The sequence below is a fragment of the Hemicordylus capensis genome, chromosome 3, assembly GCF_027244095.1.
Source record: "Hemicordylus capensis ecotype Gifberg chromosome 3, rHemCap1.1.pri, whole genome shotgun sequence".
NCBI lineage: Eukaryota > Metazoa > Chordata > Lepidosauria > Squamata > Cordylidae > Hemicordylus > Hemicordylus capensis.
Window position 1 is genome coordinate 291,779,801 of NC_069659.1, and position 24,452 is coordinate 291,804,252.

General features: G+C 43.5%; 1 protein-coding gene across 1 annotated transcript in view; it reads right to left on the reverse strand.

Moving 5' to 3' along the window:
• The window catches only part of EFHD1 (EF-hand domain family member D1), a 35,251-nt gene extending 11,825 nt beyond the window's left edge, over positions 1-23,426 (reverse strand). The window contains exons 1-2 of the mRNA XM_053309852.1: positions 22,648-23,426; positions 3,479-3,626 (exon numbers count right to left, since the gene is read on the reverse strand). Coding sequence (XP_053165827.1) covers positions 3,479-3,626; positions 22,648-22,994 — 495 coding nt within the window. The 5' untranslated portion in view covers positions 22,995-23,426. The remainder of the gene's footprint in view (positions 1-3,478; positions 3,627-22,647) is intronic.
• Between the last annotated feature and the right edge of the window lie 1,026 nt (positions 23,427-24,452).

Here is a 24,452-nt window from a genome sequence, read left to right on the forward strand (position 1 = left end):
GAATTTGCAGCCATCAGTTACCTGCTGTGATGTGTTTAAATAATTTTTTGCAGATAAAATCTCTCTGATTCGGGCCTACCAAGATGGAGACTCCACAATTAATTTGATGTCTGAATTGGAAGTGTCCAGCAACTCCTCTTATGTGGTTCGACTGGATCGGTTTCAGTTTGTGACTCCTGAGGATGTGGGCAAGCTGCTTGGAAGAGTGAAGCCTACCACTTGTCCCCTTGACCCTTGTCCAACATGGCTTGTTCTATCTAGCAGGGAGGCTGTTGTAGGAGGCCTGGTGGAAATCATAAATGCTTCGCTGAGGGAGGGCAGGATGCCTCCTTGTCTCAAGGAGGCAATCATTAGACCTCTTCTAAAGAAGCCTGAATTAGATCCCTCAGAGTTGAGCAACTATAGGCCTGGCTCCAACCTCCCATGGCTGGGCAAGGTAATTGAGAGGGTAGTGGCCTCTCAGCTTCAGGCGGTCTTGGAGGAAACCGATTATCTAGACCCATTTCAAACTGGCTTTCAGGCAGGCTACGGGGGTGGAGACTGCCTTGGTCAGCCTGATGGATTATATTCAACTGGCAATTGACAGAGGAAGTGTGACACTGTTGGTCCTTTCGGACCTCTTGGCAGCTTTCGATACTATCGATCATAGTATCGTTCTGGAACGTCTGAGAGTGTTGGGGGTGGGAGGCACTGTTCTACAGTGGTTCCGCTCCTACCTCTCGGACAGATTCCAGATTGTGTCGATTGGAGACTGTTGCTTTTCGAAATCTGAGCTTGAGTATGGTGTCCCTCAAGGCTCCATACCCCTCCAATGCTCTTTAACATCTATATGAAACCTCTGGGAGAGATCAGCAGGGGATTTGGAGCGGGGTGATATCAGGATGCTGATGACACCTAGATCTACTTCTCCATGTCAACATCATCAGGAGATGGCATAACCTCGCTAAATGCCTGTCTGGAAGCAGTAATGGGCTGGATGAGGGAGAATAAATTGAGACTGAATCCAGATAAGACGGAGGTACTTATTGTGCTGGGTCAGAACTTAAAAAATGAATTTGATCTCCCTGTTCTAGATGGGGTCATACTTCCTCAAAACAAAACAGTTCGCAGTCTGGGAGTACTTCTGGATTCACACCTCTCCCTGGTATCTCAGGTTGAGGCGGTGGCCAGAGGGGCTTTCTATGAGCTTTGGCTGATATGCCAGCTGCGTCCGTTTCTTGAGATGAACTACCTTAAAACAGTGGTACATCTGTTGGTGACCTCCAGACTTGACTTCTGCAATGCGCTCTATGTGGGGCTGCCTTTGTACATAGTCCAGAAGCTTCAGTTGGTACAGAATGTAGCGGCCAGGTTGGTCTCTGGATCATCTCGGAGACACCACATCACTCCTTTGCTGATAGAGCTACACTGTCTGCCAATATATTTCTGGGCAAAATACAAAGTGCTTGTTTTAACTTATAAAGCCCTGAACAGCTTAGGCCCTGGGGTACTTAAGAGAACGTCTTCTTCATTATGAGCCCCACCGCCCACTGAGGTCATCTGGAGAGGTCCGTCTCCAGTTGCCGCCAGCTTGGCTGGTGGCCACACGCGGACGGGCCTTCTCGGTTGCTGACCCAAGACTCTGGAATGCGTTTCCTACTGAAATATGATCTTCCCCATCTCTGACAATTTTTTAAAAGCATCTGAAAACCCACCTCTTCACCCAAGCTTTTTCAACTTTTTAAAATTTTTAGGTTTTAATCTGTGGTTGATTTTTAAATTTTTAAATTGTGTTAAGTTTTTGTATATGTTTTTAACTTGTTTTATGCTATTGTTAACTGCCCAGAGATGAAAGTTTGGGGTGGTGTACAAATTTGATAAATAAATAAAATAAATAAATTGTATGGCTATGTCATCAGTTTAGGATTACAGCATCTTGTATCCTGTTTTTGGATATTTTAAAAAACTGAACACTCATGCTTGTAATCCCCAATAAGTTTAACAAGAGAAATGCAGAATATTATAATTTCAGATAAATAAGAAGTTTCTATAACCTTCATCTTGCAAACTCCCAGATTGAACACAAAACCAAAAGAACAGCCCTGCCCAAGGCCTATCTAGTCCAGCATCCTGTTTCTCACAGTGGCCCACCAAGTCCATGCACTGGCTCCACGCATTCCTTCTTTAATTGCCAGACATTTGGATCAACCTACATTCATGGGGCCAAAGGAGCTCAAGAAATTTAAAGCTTTCATTTTAACATGAGATCTGATATCAGAATGTGACAAGCCAATTTCTGAGAACTTCCTATACCAACCCTTCAGCCTATTTATCTAATTGCACTTCACCAAATTTTGCACAAAACCTAGATTTCAAAAAAGAAATCTGATGCTTCAATTTTAATGTATAAACTACTATCTGATAGAAGTAAAATTTTGTTTGAGTACTTTCTCCCTATCCCTGCAATCTCTAGGAATACAGGAAGCTGCCATATAAGTCAGACCATTGGTCCATCTAGCTCAGTATTGTCTACACAGACTGGCAGTGGCTTCTCCAAGGTTGCAGGCAGGAATCTCTCTCAGCCCTATCTTGGAGAAGCCAGGGAGGGAACTTGAAGCCTTCTGCTCTTCCCAGAGCGGCTTCATCCCCTGAGGGGAATATCTTGTAGTGCTCACACATAAAGTCTCTCATTCATATGCAACCAGGGCAGACCCTGCTTAGCTATTGGGAAAAGTCATGCTTGCTACCACAAGACCAGCTCTCTTCTCCTAAAATTTCTAACTACCCCGGCAGGGAATTGAACTCCCAACCTTCGACTTTCCAAGCAGACGCCTACCACACTCTGCCACTAGGTGAATGCCAGGCACTCACAGCACTACTACTTCCATTGCACCTCTTCCCTTGGATGAGACTTTTCAAGACTCTGACTTTTCAAATCCCTTTTTAAAGAAACCTTACAAGAACTAGATAGGGGACTAAGGAGAATCTACTAATTCCATGCAAGGACCCTTGACGGATTGCTGTGTTAAATACCATCCAAAACAATTGCAAATTTGCTATGGAACCCATCCATCTTGGTTATTTACCACATGTCTGGAACATCTCCTGGGGCAGTAGATTATGGCTCTCATGTGTATTACTTGTTGCCAAGTGTATTATTTTACAGTGTTGGAAAGTCCATTTCCTCCTTTTCTGTTTTTGTCTCATACCCCCAGCTTTTTGTTGTAATGACCTTGTTATAACATGGACATTTTTGAACAGAACTGTTAACTGGGGGCAGGGAGGAGGATTCCTGTGGAACCTTTAGGCACTCCACAATCTGATGTAGGGGGGAAAACCCACACATCTGCTTAAAAAAACACTTCAAACTGCATTTGTTGAAGGAGGAAGTTGGAGAAGCCCAGATTTGGAGAAGGAACAGAGAGGAAGTGGCTGCAAAGTTCCACATTCTCATTCCATATTTAATTTTCCATTACATTTAATTTCTGCTGGTCTTTACCTCACGGAAACTTAGTTTGCCATCAAAATCTTCATCCACTTCCCTGATCATGTTCTTCAGGCCTAGATGAGTCTGAGGCGCACCAAGTTTCTCCATCATTAGCTTTAACTCCATAAGGTCAATGTAGCCATCCTTCCCAGAATCATACCTACAGGAACAAAGAGAGACAAGATGTCAGAGGGACATAAAATGAAGGTTGACCAACAGGACTGAGAAGCACGCCATGCTAGGATTGAGTGTTTGACTGATCAAGAACAGTTTGGTAAACTGACTGGTCAAATGTTGCCAGGTAGAGGTCAAGCTTCTTTTCTTTTAAATGAATTGGACTAAATCATTTTCAGTTCTTTTAATAGCACACTTGGAAAGGAATTCCAGGTGGTGAAGCACACTGCTTTCAGAATAGTGAAATACTGGTGTGATACTTGAAGTAAGCAGAAAACCCAGAAACACTCTCTGTTTCAAAAATCAGTTTAACATACAGTTTAAGACACCATTATTTAATGCCTCATTCACAGCAATATCTCATGTGTTTTTCGCGCAATTAAACGCTCTCCCTTTGGCAGTACTTGATGGTAAATTCAAATGACTTCCTTATGATCAGTGCTGTTGTCCTTGTGGCTCAGGGGATATAGAGTCTATCACCCATGTTATTCTTTATTGCCAATTTCATAAGGACGCTCGCACCAAGTTTATTGCACCCATTTTAACCATTTATCCTGGTCATACAGCCTATTTTTATTTGGAAATTATGCTGTCAAATTTCAAACCTGTAATTTCTGATAATGTGGCAAAGTTTTGTTTTGTGGCATCAAAGCTCCGTATTAGTGATTTGAACAGTTTGTAATTTTTAAATTTTGAACTTTCTTGAATTTTGTTATTAATGTTATTAATTGTCATCAATTGTTAATCTGGTATGTGACCGTAATAAACTAAACTAACTCATGAGTTTTACTTCATCTCATACCTTATTTCAATAGCTTTTTTTTTTTTTAGATCCAAGTCCAATCTCTCACCGGAGCATAACAGGTGATCTATCAACCAGCAGCCAATCCTACTCCATGCTCCCTTCTGCTTACATAGTTGAAATTAGCTACTTCCAGAGCAGTTAAGTCTGCCATTACATAGCATTCTATGGAGGACAAATAATGCCAAGTAAGATGGAGCAGAATAATTAACTCTAATGTGTTCCCACTTCTACTATAACTCGTAAGGCAGCCTTACCAGTTATGCAGTCAAGTGTGCAGGTAACAAGACTGACGTAAGTGTGACAGAAAGCATGCCAGATATTTCCATGCCAAAGATTTCTCAAATCTAATATTTGAAGAAACAACTAAGAAGTAAATGTTCATTTCTCAAAGGGGTAACTGAGTAAGTTGTTATCTCTTCCATTTAATTAACAAACCTGCTTCTCATTTTAAAAATGAATTTGTCTCCATCTATCTATAGCTTGTAGCATTCCAAAGATATAATGTTCCTATTAATGACAAACATCTGGCTTACAATTGCAAAAGTATAATGAAGAATCATGCACCTAATAGCGCAGGGACATATACTGTATACACAACTGAACTTGGCACATGGAAGTAACAGCAAAGACATATTAATTTGAACTAGCTGGGCCAGGCACAGAGCATCTGTGACTCTAGTTCTCCCCCCCCCCCCGCCATTTTATCTGGCCCGCCCCTGCCGTTTTCTCTGCCTACCAACATCGTTTTCTCCCCCCACCCGCCCGCCCGCTGGCCTCGCCCATCCGCCTGCCAGCCCCGCCGTTATCTGCCCACCCACAAGTATGTCTGGTGCCACCGCTTTCCTCTTTCCCTGCCAGCAGCTCATTCATGAACTCTCAGGAGAGCTGCCATGCATGGGATTAGCAACATGTACACCTTAGAGAAATATAAATATAGAAGATAAAAGATAAATGTACAAATGGATAATATAGTTTTGACCAATGATTGGGATGGGAGGGGGGGGGGTGGACAGTATTTCATGCAGTTATCTAGTTTATTCTCACTGTAAAAAAAGAAAGCCATTGCTGAAGCTTCTACCAGAGCCTCACTCTCCTTTGCAACTCTCCCCAACTTCCTGTTGCTTGGGGGGGGGGGGAATCTGCAAGGACAGAAACCAGTTTTGTAAATAAGGGGGGCTGGTGAAAAAGGAATGAAAACCAAAAAATCAGGGAACAGTTAGGAGGAACAACAGTCGTACAGGGTGAGGGTAACTAGTGAGGAGAAGATAACCATAATGCAATTTTTTAAAAACAAAACCACAAAACATGTCTGCTCTAGAAGACAAGTATTTGTATAGCTATATAACCAGCAACACATTCTAGGGGGAAACTACCACTCTTACTTATTTGCTCTTGTATGTTAGATTAGTTTTTTAAAAAAGAACAAAACATGGTTCTTTCTGTAAAATCTGGGCAATAAAATGAATCCAGAAAAAAAGAAAATCCAGCTCTTCAGTATGAACACTACGTGCCACACCCTCAGATTCAAGGAGGAGGTTTTTAACTATAAGGCACTTTGAGAACAGCTATGTAGAAAAGCAAAGTATGAATACTGTAACAATCCATCAATCCAGGACATTAGTGTCTGAAGCCAGATTCCTTCCAGGGCTGTAAAACAAGGTCTTCATAATCAGAAGCTCAAAGACATCAACCAACACTTGGAGGTGACTTAGAGAAACAAAATGTTGCATATATTATCCTAATATATATGGTGCACCTGTGATAATGGGGAAAGTGAAGCAAGGCAATGCATAAACTATATGTAGCAGAGAAGTGGGTTACTATTTCAGGCCTAGAAAACCTAGTTCTCTGACCGCCTACTTAGCTGCTGCAAGCCAAATTAACTCCACAAGTACAAGGTAATGTCTTGAGAGCTGCCACTATGAAAGAGCTTTTAGGGGTGTTGCTGATCAAGCAGTACAGCTTTGTAAGTGGAGCAGTAGCCCCACAGGGGGTTAACTAGCTGTGTACTCAGGATCCACAGCCATCGGAGCAAGTCTCACGTATCCGTCATTCTGGCACACAGGCAAGACAAAGCAGGGATTGTGAGAAAATGGGTCTTGCCAGCAGTGGGCTGAGATGGCAAAGCAATGCACTATCCCAGCAGCACAATAGGTGTTCAGTGTGCTGTGCCAGAACCAGCCTTCAAAGCACAGCTTCCCAAAATTGTGCTGCCTCAGAAAAGCAAAGTGGCTATGGAATACTCAATCTGTTCTCAGTGCAGCAGGACCCAGGCAGCAGATGAAACAACTCAGCAATATAAAAGGGAACTAGGGGGAGATAAAGTTCCTTTTCTGCTGAGTCCTAAGAGGCAGCACTGAGATATTTTTTATTTAAAAACCTCTCAGTGGGTGTGGAGCGAGAAAGACAAACTTGTTTTTCAAGACCAGAGAAAAGCTCAGTACAAATTCCAGCAGAGAGTGAAGGTTGCATCACATCACTGGACTCTTGTACTTCCCACAAATGGAGAAGTTATTTTAAAGGCCTCACACTCAGCCATTCCAGAGTTACATTTACAACTTACATCTTCAACAGAAAGCTATATGTGTAACTTCAGCCATACAAAGAGGGAAGTGTGGCATAGTGGTTAGAGTGCTGGACTAAGACCAGGGAGTCCCAGGTTCAAATCCCTATTCAGTCATGAAACTCACCAGGTGACCCTGGGCCAGTTATTTATCTCTCAGCCTAACCTACCTCACAAGGTTGCTGGGGAGATAAACATAACCATGTACACTGTTCTGTGCTCCTTGGAGGCAGACAGAGTGGGACATAAATGTAAATAAAATAAATAAACATGAAATAAAAATAGTTCCTCGAATTTCATTGAAATCCTATGCAATCAGCATAGAAATCAGTCAGAAAGCACAAAACATATCACTGTTCTGTTGACATCACAAAGCAGATTCTCTAAAATTCTATGCTTCTATAAGCATAAAATGAATTCTAGTTAACTTATGTGAAAATTAGTCAAGAAACGTCTATGGTTCTAATCACTATACTTCCAAAACTATGTACCTGTGGCAGCTTGTGGCACGAGATCTCCTTCTGTGGAAAACAAAGCCAATGCTAAGCCAAAAATAAATTGTTTGTGTAAATATGAAGTTGAAGAGCATGTGGTGCCCTCTGTAAAATCAGCATATTATGAATCCAGAAAATGAACCTCTTCAGTATAAACACTTGGTGTCATGCCCTCAGTCTCACAGGGTCTAAATTACTATAGTAGGGAAATAAAGTTTTAATATTATGAGAAAAAATAGGTGTTGACATTGTTCAACAAGCTACCAAAGGTCCAAATGGAAAGCACTGTTAAAGCCAATTGCTCTCACTGAATATGTACATACAATTGGTAGTTGACAGTAGGGTGGTGTCTAACTTTAAGAGCGGGGAAGGGTGCACTTACCCCTCCCGCCACTTTCCCCCCACCGGTGTCCGTTATTTCAAAGCCCATCAGGGCTGCAGCATACCTACCTGCCACCCTGTTGTCCGGATATGACCAGAAGTCTCTGACATGCCTGCGTATCACACATACACTTTAAGAGAGAGGAGAGAGAGAGGGGAGAGGAGGGGAGAGGAGGAGAGAGGAGAGATGCCGATGACGACTGAATTACAACTTCTTTTTCATCTTTATTCTTTGGGATAGCAACTCATTCCAGTTTTATGAATTCTGAGGTCTTCCCCAACACAACAAGGATGCACATATGAATTGGTCATATGACTGGTCAAAAATTACTTTGTCAATTCACCAGTTTAAAAAAAGAACATTACTTTAGAAGAACTAGACTCAATGGCTGACATCTAGATTACCATTGTACATGTGGGAAAATGTTTCGTGCACAATGAGGAAGGGGAAATTTTCACCAATTTCCATTTATTTCTGCAGTCTTCATCCTTGAGGATCCAACAGCCCTGACAGACATATTTTTGGAGGCACAGCAAGCTGCAGAGGAGAGCAGGTAATCAATGAACATCATTCCTTCCCTATTGCATGCAAAAAACATTTTTCATTATGCAGAACATTAGTCAGGATGTCAGCCAATGCTAACTAGAAAACCCAAGTTAGTTAACTGATATTCAACAATAAGCTTAAATCCTAAACTACTATAATCAACTACTGCAAATGTGAAATGTTATGCAAACATATGCAAATGAAACACAGAAAACTGAATTGTCCTTCTTGGGTTTTATCTTGGAACTTCAGGGAAACCCCAAATAATTACATATTTTGTTTAAAGCGAGATTAAATAAAGTACATGTAGCAATGAAAGACAGGTCCTTTTTTAAAATGGCTATGCTTAAAATGCATTAATAAGCATGAAAAGACAAGATAATTGTTAGAAGATGAAACAGGTATGAGTGGATAACATTTGGCCAAGCAGATTTCACCAGAATACAGCACTAATTTTGGGACCACCCAGACAGAATGTAATTGTGCCTTCTCTATTACATACTAAGCCACAGACAGTTTAGGAAAGCAGGAAGACTAAAGGCAATTCAAGGTCTTTCAACTGGCTATAAAAACCTTTTACAGCTAGATCAGCTGAAGTCTAGTCTAGTTTTTGTTTTTTTTAATGGTACAAATTCCCCACAACTAAAAAAATATTTTAAAATCAAGATACACACAGATTGCAGAGGCGTAGGAGTGCCAATCTGTTGTAGCAAAAATAAAGAATGTCCGAGGCATTTTAACAACTAACATGTTTATTGTGTCAGAAGTTTTTATGGACTAGAACCCACTTCACATAAGATGAATGAAGTAGTCTCTTGATGTGGTAGATGTATATCCACATGGGTAAAAAGCAAGGGAAAAGGTTTGACACAATGGGCCCAAAAGGCCAATAAAGAAGTTTAGTGCATGTAAAAGCACCTGCTCTACATGCAGAAGATCCCAGGTTGAATCCCTGCCATTGCCAAGTGCTACTGTCTGAAATCCTGGAGAATCACGGCCAGTCAATTGTAGACTATACTAAGCAAGATGAGTCAAAGGCAGCTTCCTATGTAATGTATGTAAAATGCAAGCATTCATAGCAGTGTGTCACATTTTTATGCAGATTAGCAATAGCAATAGCACTTACATTTATATACCGCTTTATAGCCGGAGCTCTCTAAGCGGTTTACAATGATTTAGCATATTGCCCCCCAACATTCTGGGTACTCATTTTACCGACCTCGGAAGGATGGAAGGCTGAGTCAACCTTGAGCCCCTGGTCAGGATCGAACTTGTAACCTTCTGGTTACAGGGCGGCAGTTTTACCACTGCGCCACCAGGGGCTCTTACAAATGATTACAAATGAATACAAGATCCAGTCAAGATGGAAGTGACCCACTCCCAATCACTGTCCTCTCTAAGGCGTGTGTATGCTCACAGGTTTTTGGATGTCCGCTCAGTTCATTTTAGTTCCCATTCAGGTTGAATCAGGAAGGCCCCATTCTGAATGCAGATGTGCACACAATGCCTTGATACTGCTACCCAGAACAAATTCCGCACAGAAATGAAAAAAATTAGAGGGACCACTGCTCCCAATTACAGGTGGTTAATTAGAATAGTAAAGAAGAGTACAAAACACCTAAGTATTTGTTTTCTGTAGTAAAAAGATAGATAAAGCAAATTCTGTAGTGAGAGAACCACTCTGCTAAGTTCTACAATATCAAAATTTGCTATTGAAGTCGAGTGTATAGACCGACACTTCTTGATAGTGGGGGGGCTTGACTGTTTCAGAGCTTCCAAACCATCTGGAAGTGTTTGGAGGCTTATCTACAACTTCCTCCTCTCCAGCAAGAGATGACTGGTTGCAGTGTCATACAATTGCTCCCTTCCTGGCATGCACTTGTGCTGAAAAGATTTAGATTTGGAGTTGTAAGCCTGGCACATTCCCTATATAATTAAAGAGGGCTGTTTCATCAAAGCAGAAAGGGTTAGGTTGCAGCCTCTTTCCATCTTTTAGATGGATTATACAAAGTGTTTTTCACACACACACACACAGAGGCAACAATTCAGCTTCAGAGACTGGTCAAATTAAAACACGTCTGAAGCCTTCGATAGGTGAAGCATTGCTCTACATACAAACATATCCTAAAGCATTGCTCTACAAACATATCCTTTCTGACATCTACATACGTCATTCTGTGGGTAGTTAATAGGTAGAGATTTTAAGAGAAGGCACTTCCCTTTTTGTTTAGGATGTTTCATGTTACTTGCCAGATTAACACAGCAGTAAAGAACTTTATACTACAGAGCCTGGTTAGTTGAAGGTGCACAAAGGCAGCAGCAGTCTTTGAGAAGCAGAGAAACAAAGACAAGTCACAGCAGAAGGGGCTGGACTGAAGCCAAAGAGAAAGCCAGAAGACTAAGCGTGGCTTCAAAAATATGCACTAGAACAACTGTGGAAAACATCCATTTCAAAGTCCCCATATAACCCTCAAGAATGTGTATTCTTTGGTTATGTGCCTGATAGCAGTAAACAGGTACCACTGCCACAAGGCAGACCTAGTTACTGACATCTGTAAAGTCCTGCAAATGCTATAAAGGGCATTCAGATTTCCCTGCAATATTTACACAGCACACTATTCCAAAAAGACAGACATTATTTCACCTAGCCTTGGGCAAGATATGCCTAGTGCTTTTTAAAACTAATTATTTCCCCTTTTTCTCACAGGTTTCAAGGCAATGTACAGCAAACCTAAATCCATAAAAATATAAACACATAAGTAATTCTCAAAGCCCATAAAAACCCAAGATTAAGGGAACAAGCAACTAAAACTAGCAGCATAATTACAGAGAGATCACATCAGATGGAACAGCAGCCACCAGGTTTTAGTAAGCAAGAGCAAGACTGGAAGGGACAGAGCCAGTTGAACCTTTGCAAAGAGTTCCACCACATAGAGGGGACCGCCACAACCAAAGCCCTTTTCTAAATGGGTATCATCAGAGAAACTTCCAGAGGCAACAGTACATTCATTCAGGCCTCTTCAAAAGCTCTTATGGGCCAAGCAGATTCATGTGGGAGAATGTTGCTCTGATGGAAAAGTAATTTATTCCTATTTCTTTCTCTCCATTGCCAACTAAAGGGGAGGAACATTTCAAGCTGGAAGCCGTCAGAAAAGACTCATTTTCTTTGGCAAGAGGCTTTAAACTAATCAGATCATACTCATGCTGAAGCGTTTAGTGTGACTTCTACTAGTATTTATAGATTAGTCATACCCATACATACAATTCAAAACATTTGGACTTCACTGGAATTCTGGATGTTCAGATTCCCAGATTGTGACACTGAAAGCGGCTTTATTGATTTTATTGTTCCATTTCTATACCACTTTTCATTAAAATAATCCCAAAGCAGTTTGGGATTTTAAAATTAAAGATAAAATTATAATATATTTATACTTGTGTCAAGGAAAATGCATACAAAATGTTACATACAGCTTCCTCTTGCAAGCACTAGGACAAACAGATGCCTGTGTAGTCATTTGTGCATTGTGTATATATATATTTTTAACACAATCAGGGTGGATACACACAAACATAAGCATGATTTGATGTCTCATAACTGGTTGGTTCCTTAACCCCCCGGGATTTGCATCTGGGTGTGCAAAATGCCTCCCTTGAAAAGTGCAGCTTTAGAGGTGATGTCAGGTAATATAACTGTGGTATTTGATCTGCAATGGCTGTTTCACATGTGCAAGCCATCACCAATGATTCAATCAGCAAGTAATGAACATGCATGTGTGAATTCATCAGTTTTGGTGGGGAAGGTAAAACCACAATATGCATTCTCCCATCCTTTACTTCTAACAATGCTTCTTTAAGTCAGGGATGAACAGGTCTTTTTCACCATGAACAAAGCACATGCACCTTAGCTTGAAACAGACACAATACATAATACAAAATAGAGTGTATGTTTTATTATTGCTGTTGACCGCCCTGGAGTCAGAGGATGAAGGGCAGTAAATAAAAGTAAAAGTAAATAAGATGGTAACAGATCCATGCCTATAAAGACAGGGCTGTACCAATCACATAGGGAGAGCCAGCATGGTGTAGTGGTTAGAGTGCTGGACTAGGACCGGGGAGACCTGAGTACAAATCCCCATTCAGCCATGAAACTAGCTGGGTGACTCTGGGCCAGTCACTTCTCTCTCAGCCTAACCTACTTCACAGGGTTGTTGTAAAAGAGAAACTCAAGTATGTAGTACACCGCTCTGGGCTCCTTGGAGGAAGAGCGGGATATAAATGTAAAAGTAATAAAATAATAATAATAATAATAATAATATCAAGCAGAGGGCAGGGAAGCAATTAAAAGAGTAAAGTGGTCGCTGAACCTTCCCCTTGCCCATCACTCTGCCACCCCAGTAAGTTTTTCTTCAGCTTGCTTCAGAAGCTAATTATCCGTAGTTGTAGGCAACAATATGAAGAGGTCGTAAAGTCTCAGAAATGCCAAGACTTTCATCACCTCCCCAGACCTGCAGTGCAAACAGCACAGTAGGCAGTGATTTCCTGACCCCATCCCTCCTGATTTCTCCATCCACCAAAACAATCTCTTTCCTTCTGTGGCCCCACCGCTGAGAATATCCTTCTTTCCCCCACTGATCTCCATCCCCTAACCTGGAGAGGTAGCCACTGCTACCACTTTTCTTCCTTCCACAGCCAGTCTTCCCACTGTTCCTACCTTTTGAAAAGCAGTGGGTGAAATATAGAACAAAAGGCAGAGTGTAATGGTTCCCACACTTCGTTCCACTTTGTTTTCCCTTCTCCAACCTGCAGGGAGAGCAGGATGACGGTGCAGTGGCAGAGGCAATACTGCAGCCCATGGGTAGAAACGACTAATTCCCCACTTGCTGATGTGCAGGTCAATGAAGTAGGTGTCTAAAGGCAGCATGCCAACAGAGGCGCTAATCTGGGAAGACTGCTTCATCACACCTCATTAGCAGGCCAGTCATGCACATGCATGCTCAAGAATGCTTCACCAGACTGCTGCCACCACCGTGCCCATCTCCCATGTTATAATCTGTATGCACTACAGTGTCCCCTGGAAACCCATAGAAGAGCAATGTCAAATGTGCATCCCTGTTCAAAGTTACTATGTGCCATAGTGGTGTGAACAATATCCTATTCATTAATTGAGAGCCAGCATGGTCCAGTGAATAGAGCCGGATTGGTGATCTGAAATTGCTCTTCTGGGTTACCAGTAATGTTAGAACTAGAGAATATCTGATGATATTGATGTACACTGATGAATAATAATAATGATAAAGTTTATTTGTTAGGCTCCCCATAATAAATTGTTTTCTGTGATATTTCTGTTCCTCAACTGCACAGTTGGCTTTTGAAACTTAGTACGATGCTACTGACAGCCAATCATCTTCTTCGTCATGAACCCCACCGCACATTGAGATCATCAGGAGAGGTCTGTCTGCATTTGCCACTGGCTTGTCTGGTGGCTACTCAGGGACGGGCCTTCTCCGTTGCTGCTCCGAGGCTTTGGAATGCACTCCCTAGTGAAATAAGAGCCTCCCCATCTCTGATGACTTTTTAAAAGTCTTTAAAGACGCATCTGTTCACCCAGGCTTTTAACTGATATTGTTTTAATTGTTAGAATTTGATTGTTTCCAACATTGTTTTAACGTTGTTTTTAGAATATTGTTTTAAAATTTTAAATTGTGTTTTAAATTTCTTGCTTTTATTTTTTTTTGTTTTCAATTAATGTTTTACTTTTTTAATCTTGTTGTAAACCGCCCGTGGTATAAAAATATTCTAAATAAATAAAATATAGAGCTATAAACCCTCAACATGAACTGATAAATAGGATTGATCAGGGGATCTTCACTGAGTTGAAGACGGTACTGAAATATGAGATTTCAAAAAAATATAACCTGGGACCAGAGGCACACCTATGTAATTTCAAGGACTGGACCCAATGGCATTATGGGGCCTCTCTTGTTCTGGTGCCCAGGGCAGATATAAGGGTGTGTATGCTGCTTCTTCTGTTAAAAAATCTTTGTACATGCTCAGAGGCTCTCTCTCAACCTTGATATTTGTTCATGCCTTCCCTCTTTCTGTGTCTCCAAGCTGAACAAAACTTTATCTGATTAACTTCACCTGATTAACCCACCCTCCTCAACAGTAATGTGCATGCCTTTTAAATACATGGCAAGAGAAAATGATGATAAAAGACAGGGGTGTAGCTATAACTGAGCAGATGGGCTCCCCAGTTCTACCCCTCCCTATGTTCTTCATTATCTCCCTTGCTCTGAAGGGTCGCCAAGGAGCAAGTAAAGTAAAGTTGTGCCATTGAGTCGGTGTCCTATATCGCTGCTGCCCGATATAGGTGTTTCCCATAGTCTGGGGAACATACCAGCAGGGATTCGAACCAGCAACCTCTTGCTCCCTAGGCAATTTACTTCCCTGCTGTGCCAGCTACGCCCCTGATAAAAGACCTGTTTTTACAAGAAACTGAATATTGAAACCCCTCATACACAAGACCAGCCAGCTTTTAAAACACAATAAACTTTGCAAGTCCAGCCTTATGGTTATTGTTGGGTTAAGGAGGCAATACACTTTTGACAAAGAAAACAATTAGCACCTTTAAGATGCATGGAGGACAAGGAGCTACTCTGCAAATGGCCTGCAGGCAAATGGCTCTTGTGTGTGGTTTAAAAGGCTTGTTTCTTTCATATTCATTCAGTACCTTGATTTTCAACAGTGGGCTTCTTTCTGGCCGAACAGCTGCTTCTAAGGCACTACTTGGGACTAGGATAACAGAGTGGTCTATGCCGTCAATCCCTTCTTCTACCTAAAGCATCTAAAGCTGATCACAATGTTGCACTTATAGAGAGGATATGGACTCAAGGGGCCCATAAACTGTTCAAGTTTTTAATTATTATTTGGAGTAGCCGCAAGTTGTCAGTCTCTTATTTTTTAAAGTGGGATTGATTGCTGGACTTTGAAGCCAAATAAATTTTATAAACCAACATTCCAGCTGCATGGATTTGTCACGTTTTCCAGCAAAACCAACTCAAGCCCTTCTACAGAATCCCCACGCTGAATAATTGCTTTGTTTTGCTCTGTGTTACTTGATCTGGAAGAGACTCATTACTATTCTTCTTTACCCCCAGGATTTGTCTGTCTTTTTTCTAGCCCACCTGCCCCCAATTTAAACAATTTAGTTTAATTGGCAAAGCATCCTCCCCAATCTGAAAACTGCTTTATTCTAAGCAAAGGTGACTGTGAATAAAGGTTGCGAAGCTGAATTAGGGTGGAACAAAGAAAGTTGCATCAGCAGCAGTCTGCATTAGGAGACCTCCCTAGTGTGACTCAAAGAAACCTCCTCCACCACTGCTAACCTCACCAGTACTAGGGGACTCCAAAACACAACCAGACTAGCTTCTAGATTTTCTAAGAAAATCTTGTCATAATGAGGCAGTTGCATTTCTTACTCATGTGTCTGCCCGTTTAAATATAAAGCAAGGGAAGGAGGTGTGTCTAATTTTTAAGCCATAAGAGTACAGTCATCCTTCACCAATTGCGGTTTTCCCAATCATGGTTTTGAATATCCGTGACTGGGAAATTGTGACCAGTCTCGCCAACCGTGACCCAAGTATCTGCAGTTTGGTGAGATTTTTTTTGTGATGGGGGGGCAGTTGCGATGGGGGTGGTTTCAGAGGTTCAATCCACATTCCTCTTCCTGACCCTAGCGACTATTCACGATTTATATTGATTTTTACTGATGGGGTTTCCCCCCCCCAAAAAAAGTACCTTTTAGCTATGGGTTTTTGTTTTTGTTTTAAATGTCCAGAGGTTCAATCTGTGTACTCCTCTTGCTGACTCTTAGCAATTTCAAGGGGGTTGGGGGGATTTTTGAGCATATTTGTCTTTATTTTCCAGTCTTTTCATGACCACAGTTCCCCAATCCATTTCCCATAGACTTTCATGCTAGGGATGTGCAGAACCGGTCCGGCGGTCCGCAGTCCAAGCGTTCATGATCGGACCAAACCCCCCCAGAACCGGTCCGGCAAGTCCACAAACTTTAGAGAGAGAAAATTAAATGCCCTCACAGAGGGCATTTGCGCATGCACAGCAGCTGTCAAAATGGCGGCCGCTCGCTTTTATGGAGGTCCGAAAGGGCCAAAAAGGCTTCGCTTACCCGGCCACGGTGGTGATGAGGAAGACTGGCGGGGGGAGAGGGAACCCAGGCTGACACCACCACCCCCCGCAGCTACAGCAAGCCCCCCCCCCCCCGGAAGAGGCTACAGGTAGTTACTTTAAAAAAAAAAAAGTTCACGGATTGGTCTGGGACTGGACCGGGGGTGGTTTCGATGGGGGCCAGACCAAACTGGCCCGGTTCCATGCACACCCCTATTTCATGCCTCGCCAGTCATGAATTTGCCAACAGTGAGATTTTGCCAGAACGGAATCCTCGCAGTTGGTGAGGAATGACTGTACATAGGTAACTGGAGCTTAAAGGTTTTAAGTTAAAACTCTTCTGGTTGGTCACTGAGAGAAACAGGATGCTAGTCTGCATGCTAGACTATTTAGGTCTTTGGGCCTGATCCAGAAAGGCACTTATGTTCCCTTTCCTTCTTCCCCACACTGGGTTGCTTCATGCATTTTTCTTGCAGCTCACCTCACTTCTAGTATTGGAGAGTGCTGGGAGAAGAGTGCCTGGGGTAGTGAAGCATGGGGAGAACTGTTTCCTCATCCACGGACTTCCTTCATATAAGAATTGGGTCATGTGTGTCCCCCGTCCCTCGCACCAGATAAATGAATGAGGTAGGCTGTCTTGTTACACAGGAAGCTGCCTTATATTAAGTCAAACCATTGGTCCATCTTGCTCAGTATTGTCTACATTAACTGGCAGTAACTCTACAAGGTTTCAGGCAGGAGTCTTTCCCAGCCCTACCTGGAGATACCAGGGACTGAATCTGGGACCTCCTGCATGCAAAGCAGATGCTCTGCCACCAAGCTATGGCACAATCCCCTTGTTACATCTACTTTGGCCCAAAATTCTACAACCTAAATCCAAAATCTAAATCCAGGGGTGTATCTGTTTCAGACTGCTCCCCACTTGCAGCTCTACAATGTAAGATGATGAGGGCCCTCCGCTCATCATCCCAGGCCCTGCTCACGGCCCCACCACTGACAGAGATCCGATTGGCAAGGACTAGAGACAGGGCCTTTTTGGTTGCGGCCCCTTGGCTCTGGAATGCCCTCCTCCCTGTAGAGCTCCACCATGCTCCCTCCCTCAGTGTTTTTGAAAAACTAAAAACACATCTTTTAAAAGAGGCTTTTTAATGTTTCACCTGTTGCTTATATCGGGCAGGTTCTTTAGTTTTTACAATTCTTAGTTTTTAGTTTTTTTAATAACTTAATTTGAAATTTTAAAATCTGATTGTGGTTTTAGCTTGAATTTTTAACTTGCTTAGCTTGATTTGGTTAATTTAGTTAGTCTGATTTTACATTGTAACTATTTTATAAAAGTTGTGAGCCGCCCTGAGCAGCAGTGTACTGGAGGGCTGGGGCATAAAATAAATAAATAACTCCCTTGTAGGCAGAAAGGCATAGTGGCAACCATCCACTGTCAGCAAGGCCTGGCTGGATCGATGCAAGCTGTTCAGGACTGCTTTTTTATCCAAGAGGATAGGTGGTTTTGCTACGTCAGGCCCTCCCTAAGCCTGAATTTGCTAGAACTCATGATGGGGTTTCAGTACCAACCTAGCAAGCCAAGCTTTGTGCTTGTGCTTTCCAACAAAACTTGCCTAAGAGTCTAAGGAGCCAAGGCAATATGGCTGTTCATAAGCCCTCATCCTCCCCTTAGCTGCTGTGAGGCTGCTGAGGGATCCCTGGGACAATATGGAGAACCTATGAGTCTGGTCCAGGCTAAACTCTCACAGAACAAAGACTTGCTCCCCAGCACCACCGCCAAAGGAGGCACAATGTGGCAAAAGGTAACTGTCCTATCATCATACAGTAGATTATGCAGACAGCACGGGCCACACTAGCCTGCATTTGTCCTTATCTGCCAGGAAGAGTGTGCAGGACCAGTACACCCATAGGACAGGGCGAACATGGACATTAGACTCTCCTCCCCCTCTTTATATGTAAACCAGGTAGGCTCACGAACAAGAAATGTGGCTACTCCCTTCACAACAAGTTTAGTCCCATTCAGAACCTTTAAAAGCTAGTACTAGTCCTCTAGTACTAGTGAGGTTAGCATATGTGGAGGCTTCTTTGAGGCTCACTAGGGAGGTGCCCCAATACAGACATCTGCTGATGCAACTTTCTTTGCTCAACTCTAATTAAGAATAATAACTTTTGCCACTAGGGGTGTGCACGAATGGTCTGGAGCCAAACTGGTTCGGTGGCTTGATTGCAGACTGAACCAGGGGCAGTTTAGTCCACAATAGAACCAAACCAAGCCCAGTTCGGGCAGCCCAGGGAGGCAAGAGAGATGGTTAAAAGTTCTTCTTACTACATAGCGCAGCTGCTGGCGCTGCCACGCCGCCACCACCGCAGCACAGTCCATATCCCAAGAGCGCTTGCCATCCTCCCTCCTTTACCTTTTACAACCCTGAACAACTTCTCTGGAAGGGAGCTTGTGGATGCAATACAGGCAGAAAAGAATGGCTTCTTTGCCACATTTATTGCCTGAGCATAGATCTTCAAATGTGCTTAATGTTGCAATCTGTTGGATTCGAGTTGAGTCTTTTTCCACTTGAGCTCCAGTCCTTGCCACTTCAGCTCCCATAGTACTTCTGTACACCAAGGGGCCAGTTCTGAAGTGGGTTGAGGACACTAGGAGCAATGATGTCTACTGCCCTGGTGAGTCTGCCGTTCCAGTTCTCCACAAGGGCATCAACAGAATCACTGTCAGAGCCAACACTAAATCCTTCCAAGGCTTCTTGGAATCCTATTGGATCCAATAACCTTCTCCAGTGGACCATCCTAATAGGCCCCTCACCCCTGCAGAGGTGGGACGTATATGACTTTTCAACAAAAGTGCTCAGAGAGAGAGAGAGACAGACGATGGTTCACTGTCCCCAAAGGGCTCACAATCTTACAAGAAATAAAATTAGACGCCAGCAAACAAACACTGGAGAGATGCTTCAGGAACATCTGAACCTGCTTCTGCCTGCAGATGCACAACAAAAATAACCAGAAGATAAAATTAACTCCCTCCAACAGTCCCAAAGTCAGCTAGTACCTAAAGTCTGCAGGCGATGATGTTTGGGAGGCTTTACAAGGCTGCTCCAAGCAGCAAGTTTGCTTTTTTCTGTACCTTTTCCAGATCTTTATAGATGACAACTTCCAAATCCCATTAGAGAAGGACTTTGAAGAACTGCTTGGATAGCATTACTTAATGTTTCTTCCTCTCTATTCAGTTTTTCAATAACTCACTAGACGGTTGGGCAAAGTCATTTTGTACATAAGAATTACTAACCAAAATGTTTAGTAGCCCACATGTTCCAATTTAACCACTTCAGGCATATCAATAGTTTAAAATGATCATCATCATGTAGTTCTCGGATGATGCCATTTTATAAAAGCTTCTCATTTTGGAGAGCTGGAGGAGATTCTTTTTTACAACAACCTATTTATAAGTCAGGATGAACTAACATTACAATTTAGCTCCTTCAGATAACTGACCAGAAAGGGTGTGGACCAGCAGGGGTAGCTAACCTGAAACTCTCCAGTTGTTGGACTACAACTCCCATCATCCCCAGCTGCAATAAAGTGTGCCTGGGGATGACAGGAGTTGTAGCTGAACAACAGCCAGATAAGTCTCTGGTTGGCCACCCCCCTGGGGCAGAGAACAGACACAGTCCTTGAGCTATTACCCACCACTTCCCACTTGCAATCAAGAGACACAAAGATTCTTCTCTACTCTCTTTCCCCTCCCATTCAAGACTCCATTCACATTCAAACTCCTTGAATGTGAAGTTTTGTGCAGCTGTCTGATGACTTGTGGGAAAATCTATTTTAGTTCCTTGACTCGAGGGCAGTGGAATAAAAAGTGACTCCCTTTCTCAATCTTCCCCAGTTTCACAGGTTGCACAATCTCCCCTCCCTAGCCTTGGAATGTGCTTTGTGTCTCCAGATTTCCAACTCAGAGCATGTTATCAGCTCTGTACTTAGCCCCTACCACCACTGGCAGCACTTCCTGAAAGTGGTCTGGGAGAAATCAGCCAAGAGGCAGACAGCCCCCGCCTCCCATTTGCAGCCCTAAATATTGGTGAAGTTATTGTAGCTGTCACTCCACATACTATCTGTATACTTCAGCACTGTTAAGAATAGCTGTTTGGTTTTGCATTCTCTTCTAGAAGTAAGGATTCCAGGACCAACATCAAGCAGATGTGAAATCACACACAATGTCTTAAAAGACTTTGAAAAAGCACCAAGGGAGAAAATGCATGTGTGTGCTGAATGCTCCCCAGGGCCTACATAGCTCTTTTCCGTTCATCTTTAAGGCACTAACCAAACAAACTGTTTTTCAGCCAGCCAGCTCTGCTTCCCATCACCCTGTTTTGAAATAAGGGTGCAAAATGCAAATTAATCCACTAGCACTAGCAAAGCTAGATTGCAACACTTCACCCAGACCAGTCCCATCAGCAAATTATCCTATACATGTTTACTTTGAAGTAAGCCCCATCAAGATCAGTGGGGAACTGTACACAGGATTGCAGCATTAGTAAGGCTATGCTGTAGTAACTGTATTAGGGCAGCCCAACAGTATATTTTCAAAAGGCGCTTTAGCAAAAAAGTGACAATTTGTCATTTTTCATGATTTACAGCAGAACATACTAACTATAATCAGCTGACTTTGCAGAGATGAGGAATGTCAAACTTCTTGTTGCAGTGTGATTTCTGAGCATTATTACTGTGTATAAATTGCTCCAAATTGAGATCACAGATCATGGCAAATAGAAACAAACAAAACTTATTATACAAGAGATGAGGTTCACTTGGTGCTCCCAGATCTGCAAGCTGAAAGACTATAACTTGTTTTCATTCTGTTAATTCAGTGAGTTTAAAGTGTACTTAAAAGAGAATAGATTTTGCCATTCCCAAGACTATGTGTATGAAGAGTAGTAAAAGAAAAATCACCCAAATATTACTATCTCCTCCAGGAATATTTAAGAGCTTTTGTGTTCAGACTAGTCAGCAGGGAGAAAGTTCTGAAAGGCTAAAATAACCCCATCCTTGAATAGCTTAGAAGATAACCTACTTGAGAATCAAACCTCTCAAGAAAAAGCTACAATGCAAGAACTCAGTTTTCAAAGTAATAACTCTACGCTCAGTAGACAGAAGTAGTTCCAGATGTTCAGTTCTCTCTTCCATTCGCACAACCACTGGGAATAGTAGTCATAAAGAAAGCACTTGAAATCTTGCACTTGTTTCCGCTCAGCGGCCAGCCAACCAACCATCACCTGGCCAAAGCCAGGGTGCACACAAGGACAGGATTATGAAAACTTTTTCTCTGCTAATATTGAACCCATGGTGCCAATAGTTGTGTGAAACAGCCAAAAAGCAGATCAGATGTGAATACTAGGCACTCTTACCCCTGGTCGAAGGCTCCACACCCCCTGGGGCCCCCCCAATCCTCTTTAGTCTGTCCTGGATGGTGTGGTTTGTGCCTTCAATAACCTACGTGTTAAAAAATGATGCTTAACATGCAGCAGGGGGGCCTCCAAAGGCATTTAGGTCCAGTCTCCAAAATTACCTAGGTGCACCTCTGAAACATGTGTTCTCAGTGCCGTCTCCGAATTCCTGAAAAATAATACCAAAGAGCCTTTTCCTCCAACAAAAGCTGCACGATTTAGGCTGCAATCTAATGCACATTCACGTGGAAATAAGTCCCACTACTCAGTGGGGCTTACTTCTAAGAAAAAGGCAGGATCGTACTCCATGGCTGCAGTCTTAAACTCCCTTAGGAAAGAGCTGCAAGATCCGTTAGTAAGATCTGGCTTTAAACAAACATGCTTAGACCCGCGTTACACGGATGCCATGCTAAAACGCACGTGCAACCCGAATCCGCGCCGAGTTAGGCGCGCCTAATTCCGTATAGGATTGCGGGTTTAGCTGGCAGGAAATCCCACCGAAATCAACGCGACACGTTTTACCAAAACCAAGAGTAAGCTGCAAGGGAGAAAGGAGGGGAGCTGGGGCGGTGCTTACAGTCGGAACAGGCGCTCCATATCCTTGATCTGGCGGCGGGTGAACTCCTTAAACTCCGTGTAGGGATTGAAAACCTGGGCGAAGCGGGGGCGAGCCGCGCCCGCGTTGATGTCTTGTCTGCGGCTCAGTTTGGCGCTCAGCTCCGGGTCAGCGGCGGCATTCAACACGCTCGAGTCCTCGTCCGGGTCCACCAGGCTGGACTCGGACCCTTCCGACCTCGCAGGCGCAACACCCCCGAGCGCAGGACTCTCATCTCTTTCCTCCTCCTCCCCCGGAACGGGCTCCGAGGTGCTCCCGTCCCGCAGCAGTCGGCGCTGCAGCTTCTGGGCCAGCTCGGCCGAGGCCATGGTGGTCGAGGGAGAGCGAGGGGGTCGTCCTGCAACGAAGAGCCGCCACCGACTCTGGATCGGTCTTTGCTAAAGGGAAACCCGCCCGCCCCGAACTTTATTCTAAGACTTGGGCGAATTGGCGGGGAAGGAGGGCCAGAGCCCGGGGGCGGGGAGGCAGCAGGAGGCTGGGCTGAGACTTAAGGAGGCGCCGGAGAATTCTCCCTTTTCCCCCGCTGGAGGCCCAGACCCCGGAGACAAGACTTTCCAAGGGGAATCAACGTCTAGCGTGCTAGCCATGTCTTCTCGCCCGCCTCTCTCAGCCCTGCTCGATGTTCACCCTTTCTTCCTACAAAGCTGCAGCCTGCCCTGCAAACCATTTAACCTTTATTTTACAGTACCCATATATATAGACGCAGACAGGCCAATGAACGACCCAACCCCGTCTAGGTACCAACATAAACTTTCCGGCGTCCTTTGCAGGCTCCTCCTTCTGACAAGCCCAGCCTCACACATGAGATGGTACAGAAGCGGGTCGTGTGTTGTGTAATGATCTCCTTCTATTATACAGCTATACTCTTGGTATTTTTCATTATATTACCATCACAAAGAAATGACTCCCTCCCCTAGTATCAATTCGGGGTGGGGGTGGGGCGTCATTTCAGAGTTTAGTGAGGCAGAGGCGAGATACATAGCAAGCTTCAAAGGCACGCCATCCGATATATTCAAGGTTAATTACTCCTCCTTAAGATCATTTGCTGGGGATGTTTTCTGTTTTTTATTCCTATTAAAAGATAGCAATATTATGAGGACAAACAGGAACTGCTTTGGAAGCAAAGGGGTTTGTGTCTTCAAGTACAAACAGCCCTATTGCAGTGGAGTCTAGATATGTTTACTCAGAAGTAAGACCCACTGTTTTCAATGGGATTTGCTCCCAAGTATGCCAAACTGAAGTTGAGAACTCGTTCTCATGAGAAACCTATACACAGGCCAGGAAGCCACAGTCCAGACGGAACATGGTGAAACAGACTGGTTCCAAATTGGCAGAGGAGCAAGACAAGGCTGTATACTTTCTCCTTATTTATTCAATTTATATGCTGAACATATACTGAGAGAAGCTGGATTGGCAGAAGATGAAGAGCCAGCATGCTGTAGTGGTTAGAGTGCTGGACTAGGACCAGGGAGACCCGAGCAGAGGCGTAACTATAGGGGGGGCAGGGGGGGCACGTGCCCCGGGCGCCATCTTTTCTGGTCACGTGGGGGGCGCCGCCATGACAAATTTTTTTAAAAATTTTTTTTAAAATTTTTGTTAATACAAATGTTTCCTGCTCGGTGCAGCAGCGCTGCAGCAGTCAAGGGAGCGCGTCGGCGCCCCCTCCCCCATGAGCGGTCCCTTCAGCGCCCCCCGCACCCCCCCATTGCTTTGCTGGCGCCTGGCGGCCAGTCAGTGGCCTGGCTTGGTGGCGGCGGGCGCTTGTG